Genomic DNA, 11583 nt, shown 5'->3' on the forward strand with positions numbered 1-11583 from the left:
CTTAAAGTTACATACTTTGTTGCACTGGGGCCAAAGCTCGCAACAGTTTGCAGTCCCCTTCAGAGCTCATCTATATGTCTCCTAGGTGGGGGAGCTCTGCCAGCCATGTAACATGCTGCTGCTGCCCCACCAGGGGAGCACTGCCTGCTGCCTTCACAGCATTTCCAGCCTGCACAAACTCCCGAAGCCAGTGACTGAAGGCGTGCAGGAGAATCTGCCATACTAGAGAGAAGAGAACTAGCCACAGGGCCACAAAGCGGTATTCTGTATGAAAACTGGCATGGTTACTGGCTCCACAGCTCTCCACACCGCAAAGATGGATATTTTATTGCAGGGGTTCTCAAACTTTTGTACTGATGACCCATTTCATATAGCAAGCCTTTGAGTGTGACCCCCCCCTTATAAATTAAAAACACATTTTAATATATTTAACACCATTATAAATGCTGGAGGAAAAGCAGGGTTTGGGCTGGAGACTGACAGCTCGCCATCTCCCACGTAATAACCTTGTGACCCTCTGAGGGGTCCCGAACCCTTTTGAGAACCCATTTTATTGTTTTACTTTGTTTCCTCCTTCTCTCCTGCCTTTTTAAAGGCTATTAAACACAGCATCAGAAAATAATGTTATAATACTTACTTTCTGACAACCAACACAAGCAAGAAAATTCACAGACAAGTGGAAACTACCAAAATCAAATCTCCTGGCTGAGGATGCAATCACTGACAGGGGTCAGGGAGGATGGTCTTTCCCTATGTTCAGCACTGCACAATCAGCTAGGGTTGGGGGAAGAAGAAATGTTATTTCTCTCAAGTAGTGACTCTAGCAGAGGCAGCAGACTGAACTTGATGGGCCAATGGTCTGATCCAGGATAGCAAATCTATGTCCCCTAAATTTTCCAATCCAGTCTAGGCCTTGTAGCACATAAAGGGAAAATTTCTCCTCTTGGATCTACCATATTCTGCCTTCATTGTGTGGCTGGAATGTCCAACTTAGGTCATCACGAATTTTACCATGTAATGAGTGCAGATATGCATTGTGGACAACAGAGACACACCATAGAGTCAAGAAGAGAATTCTGGCCATCATGTATCTTTTTCATATCCATGCAGACAAAAAAGCACACAACTATGAGAAACTTCATATTATTAAAAGATCTTTTTCTATCATGTTGTTAGGTATACAGTGATGTGGGTGTCTCTCTTCTTCCAGCAATACTGGCTTGATTATGTTGTCTTAATCAGGCAACAGTCCAGTTTATGTCAATGGAAGAGTTTCTCCAGATAGCATTTGTATCTGAAGTCCAGAACACTCTGTGTGTATTCAGTCTGCAAATTCTAGCCAGATCAAGAATGATCACGAATAATCAGTCCAGCGGTAATCAACTGGATGTTAGCGAGGGGTCCAAGTCTGAGTTTGAGTCTGGATTTGAACCTACGTGTATGTGGGTCTGGGTTTTGGTTTGACACAGTAGAGATAAGGGTCAGTTGTGAAATTTGGCTCTGGCTTGAGATGTGGATCTGAGTTTTCCTAATGTTTGGAAATTCAGAGGTGAGAGTTGGTTCCAGCATATCTGTAAGGAAGATAGCCACCCAATACTTCTGGCCACAGAGACCCGCTGACAGTGGTAATTGGTTTTTTGGTTTTTTTAAGTTCAGATATTTAAATTGTGCAGGGATCATTAGAATATGCAAGAAAACATACTCTAATGGCAAAATCTTAGACTTATAATAAAAGAATAGCTCATGATATGGTTGTGTTTTATAATCCTAGTGAAGGACCATCAGAGGTCATCCTCCTTTTTTTGGCTTGGCCATGAGGGGCACCAAAACCATTTTCCACCATGGGTAGCAGAAGGGCTAAGGTCATTTCTGACATTGAACATCTCAATACTGAAAATAGAATTGGCTTAATTTTACATGTATTTAGAGACCTAATTCTGCTCCCACTGAAATCAACAAGAAGCAGAAGCAGGTTCCAGGAGCCTCTCTCAGGCCTCTGCCCAGCTTGCTGACATGCCCTCCGATGCCACAAGTTTGAGCACTTCTGAATTTGAGCTATTTGGGGCCTTGATTAAACCCCATTGAAATCAATGGAAAGACTCCCACTGACTCCAATGGGCTTTGGATCAAGGTCGCTCCATTTAGAAAGTATATACATGCAGAACAGAATTACACCTTTATGGACTGATTATACTTTCAGCTACTACAGACGCTCCCCAACTTACGCAAGCGTTCCGTTCCAGAACACCTTGTGTAACTTGAATTCTGCGTAAGTCAGACACATATACCCAACAATTATGCCAAAAAAGCCTCCTCCTATTTGTAGCTTACGGAACTTTTTCCGTAAGTGCAGATTTGCATAAGTCGGGTATGCGCAACCTAGCCGGCGTCTTTTATTATGTATTTGTTTATTTTATTATCGCATTCAGCATTGCTTACTTCCCCCATTATATCTGCTAAAATGATCAGCAACGGACTTTAAAAGTGACCCCGCAGTGAGCTGAATAGGTGTACCTACCTATCTGTCATTGTTTCAGGCCTTCTGCGGTCCCAGAAAAAAACACTGCATTAGATAGACTCACATCACATTTGGAAGGTTTTCTCCTCAGAAAAAAGGACTAGAAACAAGGTTGACATCCTGGCCCCATTGAAATCAATGGGCATTTTGTCATTGACTTCAATGGGGCTAGGATTTCACCTTGACTCTTTTTTATAATGAAAGCTTAGATTGTGCCCAATTTGTATATGTCACTAGGTCCATATCAGCACATCAAGTGGGCTGCATCTGGCTCATACGTTTGAAACCCCTGCTTTAGACCTTTGCAGCTACTAGGGCATTGGTGGTGAACTTAAGTACAAAAAATAGGGTGCCTTGCTGGGCTTTATACTCTCACACAGGAGAAATGTGGCCTATTTTAATGTTCAAACTGACAAATGTACCACGCAGTGGGGGGTAGCAGAGAGAATCCTTTCTGGGCCTGGCAATCCAGCAGTGTCCTATGTTTCTGAATATTCTTGCCATTTGGTATAAGCTTGTGTTTTCCAAAGGCAAAAGTAATTCCTGGAAAGTATGTTTTACTTTACTTACTAACTAAAACAAAGACATTAAATAAATACATATAATTATAAATAAACATTAGTAATACTTTGCACTTCTTTAGCACCTTTCATCTAAACATCTCAAAGTGATTTACAAAGTTTGGTGTTATCTCCATTTTACAGATGGGTAAATTAAGGTATAGCAAGGCTATGAGCCTGATTCTGCTTCCTTTTAAATCAGTGCCATTCACTTCCATGAAAGCAGGAGCAGGCGCTAAGGATACATCTATGCAGCAAAAAAAACCAACAGCAACAAAAACAAAAAGAAAAACCCCACATCAGTGAGTCTCACAGCCCAGGCCAACTGACTTGGGGTCACACTGCATGGCTACAAATAGCAGTATAGACTTGGGACTTGGGCTCTGAAACCCAATGGGGAAGGGAGGGACTTGGACTCTGGGCTTCAGCGCAAACCTGAATGTTTACACTTGTATTTTTAGCCTCGCACCATGAGCCCTGCAAGCCCAAGTCAGCTGATCCAGGTCAGCCTCGGGGTTTTTACTGAAATGTAGATGTATCATAAGCAACTTGCCCAGTGTTACACAGCAAGTCAGCGGCAGAGCTGGGAATAAAATCCACTTGTCCTGACTCCTAATCCCCTTCTGTTTATACTAGACAATACTGTCTTTCTTCCCAGTGATCCAGAGGGAGCAAATACCATAAGACTCGTACAAACCACCCACCCTCTTCACTTCCAACACTGTTTTTTATACTATTCCCATGGTTCATACCCTGGTAACATTGGTCTAACATTATCGTTGCCACTAACATAACATCCTCTTTAAAATCTTTTAAGATCTGCTGCCATCTCAAGGAAAACTTTGAAGAGCATTCTATTTAGAAATGCATCTGTGAAATGTAACACATTTTGTCTTTCTGTTCCCCTGTATTTTGTATTATTAGAGCCATTTGTATGAACACAGGAGCTTTGCTGTTCCTGCTGCTTCTCTCCCATCTGAAGTGATCATGTTCTGTTTGTGACATCATCACCATTTCCACAGCAGCCTGATACGATGTCACAGACAGTGGAGTATACCTCCCACTTGTGAACAAGCTACTGGTGCACCACAATCTTGTAAGAAACATGGCAAAGCTTTCTGTATTCAAGCAGCTGTGTTTTCATAACAATAACTAAGGAGAAAATAAATGCAGAAAAACTGAGCAGAATGATCTCTATATATAGAATGTTTTCCATGAGGCGTGAGCAGGCTTTTTACAGTCCCAGTTCCTTAACAGCAGGGCTCATTCCTCTGTACGTGATATCTAGTTAGAGTTGTGAAAATCCCACATTCCTCTGCTGAGTGAATCCACAACAAAACATAATTTGTCGCAGAATGTGCATTTTTTGTTTTACGTGCCATAAAGAACAGAACATAATTATTAGTAACAATGGACAACTAAATGTTGTAATATTTAGTAAGTCATGATTAGAGCTGGGTGAACTATTCACTGCAAATAATTTACTTTACAAATTTAATCCTCTTTTCTTTTCACAAATGATTGTAAACAGGCAGGTTTTCAGAAGTTTGTTCACTTTCTGACATTCAATGAACAGTTTGTGCAAACATATTTCAGTCTATGGATTGCTCATGAACCTTTCACATAACTAGCATGTCACATAGTAGTTATTCATAATTTGCAATTAAAGCTGTGATGGGTCACCTAAGTCACATGGTATTAGTTCTGCTCCCTGATTGGATAACTCCATAACACATATACAGAGCTTTCTGAGAAGGCCACACAATCACTTCCTGTGCAAATACCCCAGGAATGCATATTTGCAGTAGTAGTATTTGTGATCATTTCCCTTTCTGCAAACATTCTTGCAAACAAAAATTCCTTTGTGCGATCATCTGTGGAAAGTGAATAAAAGGGGTTGTGAATATCATCATCAAAAGGAACTCTGGGGGGTTATTTGAGTAAATGTTGATTTGCAGCATGTGCCCAGCTATGGTTATGATAACCTCTTGCATGGTGTTAAAAAATCTTGTCATAGGCACCTCTTTTTCCACATTTTACATCAGTAGTGAATAAAGTGCAAACCATGGGCCAAAAGCACCCCAGGGAGTTCTATAATGGGGACATCCTCATCTTTAGTATGGAAGCATGACACAACGAGAACACAGTTCCCAGCCTCTCGATCCAAGCTGAAAGTCACTCAAATCAAAATGAAGTGTTACATGCTGAGAGATGTACTCTCTACTGTCTGCCCTTGTCATAATAAAGATGAGGGTGACTGCAATTTGGTCCGTTTTAGGCAAATTTGAGGTAGCCCACAGGTTTCTGGGAAGTTGCCTTTGCAACCCTCACTTGAGTAAATTTGTGTGCTTCTGCTTTAATCCTTGAATATATCTTTGTGTAGAGTGGGGATGGGGTAACTTCTCTTCTGGAAGGGATAACAAAGGTCAGTCTCGTAAAATAACCCCCAAAACAAAAGCATTTTTTAAAAAGGTATGTGAAATAGCTGCCACAGGGTTTGTGCTGAGCCCTACTCCCCGAAAATTATAAATCAGGGTTAAAAACTGAAATTTTCTAATATGAAAGAGCTTTCTAATGTGTTCTGATGGGCACCAGATGATATATCCCCCACTTATCCACAGAAAGAAAAGACCTTTCATTTTTTATCCAGGCTGGCATGCAATTCTGCCTCAGAGACCATCTTGTCAAAGGTGCGCATGTTCGTTTCCTCCCGCACCTTTTCCCGGATGTGGAAGGATGCCCGGGCAACCGACCTGGCATTTTCCAGGACAGTCTTCTTCTCCTTGAAGATCTGCTCACTCCTCTCTAGTTTCCTCTCAATGGACAGGAGGATCTCCCTGCGTCGGAAGTCCTCGTACTGCTCCACCTTCTGCTTGTTTACCTTCTGCATCTTCTCCTTCTCCAGGCGGCTTAGGATCACCTTGCGTGCTTTCTGTTGGACCACCTCCTCAGCCATCTGGGCAGCATGCTGGAGTTTCCTCTCTGTCGCTTTGGCCAGGGCCTCCAAGTGCTCCTTCTGCTCCCTCTCCTTCTTCTCGGCTGCCAGCTTGGCTCTCTGGATTTGCATCTCCTCCCGTTTAGCTTTCTCCCTTAGCTCTTGGTTCCTCTTCTCAATTAGCTGCTCATAGTTCTCCTGGGCCTTGTGCAGGTTAACCTCCAGGGAGGCCTTTAGCATCTCTTTCTCCTCTGCCTCTTGCCTGACCAGTTCCTTGAGCAGGGCTTCATGCTTCAGCTTCTCAGCTTGGTTGAGCAACTTCTTTTCCTTCTGCAGCTGCAGCTCTTTCTTCAGCTTCTTCTGTGCAGCAGTGGACAGCTTATCCTGCAACAGCTGTTCTTCTCGTTCCAGGAATTCTTTCTTGTCTTCTTCCTTTACCTTCAGGTTGTGCTCTTGATGGAGCTTCTTCTGCTTATCTTCCAGGATGGCTCTCTCTAGCTTATCCCTTTTCATTCTGTCTTGCTTCTCCGCCTGCTCCCTCCACCTCTCTTCGTACATCAGGCACTGCTTCTGCTTCATCATGGTAGCCTCCTTCTGCCCTTGGGTCAGCTTCCCACGGCGTTTCTCAACCTGGGACTCCCACATCTTTTGGCACTGCAGCAGAGCCCTCTGCTTCTCTTTCTCTTCCTGCTCCCTCTGCTGCTCCGCCCGTCGCCGCTGGCTGTCCCACTGGAGGTGGGCGGCATACCTCTGCTCGTTCAGGATGTTCTCCTCCTGGTGCTTGGCTATCATCAAGGCAGCTATCTTCCTGTCCCTCTTGGGCACCTCCTTGAGACCTTTCTTCTTCTTCACCTCCTTGACGATCTTCTCCACTTTCTTTGTGGTCTGTGGGGAGTGGCTCAGGTCCCCCAGGCTGAAGCTTCTGCCCACCAGGGAGTTCATGGCAGCCACCGTCCTAGTCCGAGGGGTCCCTTTGGGCCATCTGTCCCTAAAGCTTTCTCCGCTGTAGGACGAAGATGCCCCTGATTCTGAGGAGGTTTTGGTGGAGAACCCCTCTCTCCGTTTCTGCAGCGAGTCCAGGGAATGGCTCTTGGTCTTGGTCCCAGTTGGAGCCCCTGCCCCTGGAGCTAGAGTGCAACTCCCATTGGTGGTGGTTTTGAAGGAGATCCTGGCAGCTGGGGAGGAAGGGAGGCTGCTTAGCATGAGGGGAGTGAAAATCCTTCTCTTCTCCTCTCGGATAATCCTTTCTCTTTCCTCCCGGCACTGCTGCAGCTTCCTCTGCCGGTCCATCTCGTAGACCTCGTACAGGCCGGCTGCCACCCGCATGGACCTGCCCGGGGCCTCCCTCACCAGCTCACTCAGGGCCCTGGGCAGCAGCTCCACCGGCTTGACCGCGCACCGGGCGCACGCCTCCAGGGAGCGGGGGCTGGTGAGCACGTAGCGGCTGCCCTCGGCCTCCGGGCAGTCGAAGTTGAAGAGGTCCAAATGCAGCAGCGGGGACTGCTCGCGGCGCCTCCCTGGCTCCCCCGCGGGCGTTGGCGGCGGCGGACGCGGGGCCCCTTCGCCCGCCGCTGCCGGGGGCGCCCCATCTCCAGCTGCGCCGCCTGGGTCTGTGGATTTCTCCTCGCCCGGCTCCGCCGCCGGATCCACCATGCCTGACCCGCCGGAGACTGCAATGGAAAAAAAACAACAACCCATCAGGGGGATAAATCGTACAATAGCCCGGCCAGCCGATTTAATCCACGCGAGGATTAACCGGGCGCTGCTCTCACGCACACAAAACTGATGCAACCCTGAGCAAAGAGGCAACGCGGGGAGGAAAACTGCCCGCGGTCACGGGCGGCACAGTACAGCCTGCGTGTGTGTTAATTCCATGCAGGACCATTTCTGCTCGAAGTTGCAAAGTCATAACTAGTGGCACATGAAAGGACCGGCTGCCCAGGCAGCATTTGGGATGCAGGCTTCCCAGACTGGGCAGGTTTCTTTGTGCAGGGACCAAAGGCACTGCTTTTAAGTGTCATTTAACCTCTCAGACATTCACCTTGGGCAGAGGGGCAGTGAGAAGGAGGGTGACAAGCCAAGCTGCAGTTCAATTCTTATTCCTAAAGGCTGGCAAAGGCATTGTTGCACACCGGATCAAACAAACAGCGATAGCCAAGCAAACACCCTTTCGCTTTCCCAATGCAACATTTCCACTCTCTTTATTCTGTGGCCGGAATGCAGCGCGAGGATACTGACCATGCAGAGCCTCTGCTAACAGACTGCTTGGCAAAAAACCCTTGTCTTTCTCTGCCGAGCACAGAAGCATCATCCTGCGACACGGAGAACATCCCTCCCCATGCATGTGAGCCTGTGACTCCAGGGTAATGCCCCTGGCTTTCCCCCCAACCCCCAGCCCCAAACAAACGTGCATCAGCCTACGTCTGCAGACAACATGCTAAGGCTTAAACGTCCTTCCTGGATCATTCAGGATAGAGCGGAATTGTGGATGTCATTCACTTACTGCACTTTGCTTTGGCTCTTTCAGCGGCAGGCGGAACCGTGGGCTTTTGTCCCCTTGCTTCCTCCTCTTCAGTAGATGTAAGAAGCTGTTTAGTGCTGGATCAGGTTACTGATGGTAACAGCAGCAGCTGCCCCTCCATGGCTCCCAGCAAACCCTGCGCCGACACTTCACCTAAACACAGGAGGAGGGTGCAATCTCAGGCATTCTTTTAGGGGGACAGATAGTTACACCCCTGACCTGGCTTCTCTACAGCCTCCAAAATCTTGCAATTTACCTCGGTCTCCTTCCCCAGCTATCCTTAGTAGAGGCTGGGATTTGATAAGAGCAAGTGTTGGCTGAAGAGGGGGAGGGGGGAACAAACTACCCACAACCCCAAACTGCTTCTCTTTTCATGACGGGGGTGGGGGGGGGGACAAAAAGAAGGGACTATGCATACATGACGAGCAGTTCTCCAAGTAGCACTAGGGTCATCTTGTCTGGCACTTGTAGTATGGGGTGGTTTAGGTGGAGGAGGTGACAAATTTCACAAGCAAATGTATTAGCTTCCCAGGATTTCCCCTCCCTCTTTTTTTTAAAAACTATTTAGAATGCTCTGAAATAAAAGGGCCAGGTGAATTCTTATTGGAGAGAGTCGTTATGGTGTAAAGCAACAGCTGCTATCCTGCCAATTCCATAAAATGTATGTGTGTATGTTTACCTAGGAATGTTGTTATTATTTTAAATGTATTACTGTAGTGCATACAGGCCCCAGTGGATGTCGGGGCCCCAGTATGCCAAGCTCTGTATATATATTTAAAAAGAGACAGTCCCCCCACCCCAAGATTTTATAGGCTATATAGAAAAGACAGAAGAAAATGTGGAGGAAAGGAAGGACTCTTAACCTAATTTTACAGATGGGGAACTGAGACACAGGGAGATTAAGTGACTTGCCTAAGGTCCCAAAGGGAATATGTGGCAAAGCTGGAAATTAAACCAACATCTTCTGAGTCCCAGTCCAGTGCCTTGACCACAAGACCTTACTTCCCCTACTAAGAATGTTACCTGCTGTTACTTTTATTCCATTTTTTCTTGCTGGGGAGAGAATTGAGGGGACATAGCTCACCATGTAAATATATTGTAATAAATCTGCAGCCTCCTTGGACTTAATGGTTATCACTATTCGGCTTGTCTTGACTTCACTGTCACCTCTGAGATAAAAAGCTTCCTGCTATAAAAGCGCAGTTGAATGTATGGGGAATCTCTGCTCGCTGTCAGCAGTATACTGTCTCTGACACAGCTAAACAGTTCTGATTCTATCCAATAGAGGACAGTAGTAAACATAGTAGCCAGTTCATTACAACCGTTAATGCTGTTAATCAACTTGCCATTTAATTGATACATTTACAGTTTAGGGTTACTTGAAGAACAACATGTGACCAGACAAATGACCTCTAGGACAGCCCCAATTTAAGGGTAAAGTGTAGTTTAAGGGTCAAATATGGCCCACAAAGGCCTAAAATGCAGCCTGGGACTGCCCTCTCCTTGTAACAGTAAGGTAAGGACTAGTGGCCAACTGCAGGTTGTTATTGCTGGTGCACTCAGATAACAAACACTTTTGACCTGTCTGCTTAGGGATTTCTAGTACATCCACACCAGTATACCAAGTAGGTAGGTGGCAAACTCTACCAACAAACAATATTGATTTATCAAATCTAATGGATTTATCATCATAGTATCTAGGTGACAACTATAAAGATCAGCAACCAGTCTCACACGTAAATCGTGAATTCTTCAGGACACGACAGTGTGCTCAATGCCTTGCCCAGTGAGGGCTGGGCCTGTAGGCACTACCATAATGCAAATAACTAGTAAAACTAATAATAATGGGTGCATCGTTACTGCCAAACTAGGACTGTATTCTCTGCCTCATGGAAAATATTAGAGTTGCATGTGTTTGTGTTTTGATATTTACCTTATGTACATTGATATGCAAATTTATACGTGACCCTTTGGCTCTTCAAAAGTTGCTGTTGCAACCTTCACTGTTGCCTAGTTTGGGCCTTTTGTTCCTTCTATTTACTTATGGACCTGCTTTACACAAGGAACACTAAAAGCTGCCTTCTGTGTCTTTATGAGGTATTAGTATGCACAGTCTGCCCACAGGGCCATATTAATCTCTCTCTAGAGGACTAATGCAGACCAGAGGCTGAATGTCCAAGGGCACTCTGGAGGGATTGAAGAGACACATTTCTGTCACTGATCCTTTTTATTTACAGGATGATAGGGCCCATTTCTCTTTTGCCCTGCACCTTGTGTAGTCATTTATACACTAATCCAAAGTGGAGATAAAATGCTACTAATCTCCTTTGGTAGCATTTTACAGCACTTTTGCACTGGGGTAAATCACAGCTCAAGGTGCTGGGAAATGCAGAATCAGGCCCATAGAAGCTAGCTTTGGAAAAAGATGTATTAACACAGCTAGTGCATCTCCCTGCCAGTGTACAGCTGCGCTTTATTGCACATTTATTAGCGTTTTGTCCAGTCTAATTTTAAAATTGCCAGTGCATGGGGCTTCGACCATTTCCCTTAGGAAACCATTCCACAGAGATCTCATTGTCAGGATGTTTTCCATTAAATTTAGCTTAAATGTTCCCTTTCTTAATTTGTGGATGTTAGTCTTAAATAAGTGCCCCTGTCCCTTTTTATTATGCTCAAATCAGTCCTCCCCTCCTTTGTGTTTACACCTTTCCAATGTTTGTAAATTGTTTTCATGTTCCCTCTTAGCTGGCCCTTAGCCAAGCTAACCATGTTATCCTCATAAATCAATCTCTCCAGCCTAGGATGTTCAGACAGCGAGTGTGAAAAATAGGGTCAGGGGGTGGGAGGTAATAGGAGCCTATATAAGAAAAAGACCCAAAAATTGGGACTATCCCTATAAAACCAGGACATCTGGTCACTTTACCCCAGCCCCACAGTCATTTATCGGCTTTTTCTCGGAACTCTCTAATTTGTCAATATCTTTCTGATAATTAGATGCCCAGAACTGAACATGGTATTCCATGTGCTGTCACACCAGAGCTACCTGGAG

At 45.3% G+C, this 11583-nt stretch overlaps 1 protein-coding gene across 1 annotated transcript; it reads right to left on the minus strand.

The window, feature by feature from the left end:
- Positions 1–3166: 3166 nt before the first annotated feature.
- CCDC177 (coiled-coil domain containing 177) lies at positions 3167–11328 on the minus strand. The gene is made up of 2 exons (XM_050953506.1): positions 8252–11328; positions 3167–7683 (listed from the first exon to the last, which is right to left on the minus strand). Exons 1-2 carry the CDS (start codon positions 8424–8426, stop codon positions 5714–5716), a joined length of 2145 nt encoding a protein of 714 aa, XP_050809463.1. The 5' UTR covers positions 8427–11328; the 3' UTR covers positions 3167–5713.
- Between the last annotated feature and the right edge of the window lie 255 nt (positions 11329–11583).

This window comes from Gopherus flavomarginatus, chromosome 5, assembly GCF_025201925.1.
Source record: "Gopherus flavomarginatus isolate rGopFla2 chromosome 5, rGopFla2.mat.asm, whole genome shotgun sequence".
In the NCBI taxonomy this organism is placed as follows: Eukaryota; Metazoa; Chordata; order Testudines; family Testudinidae; genus Gopherus; species Gopherus flavomarginatus.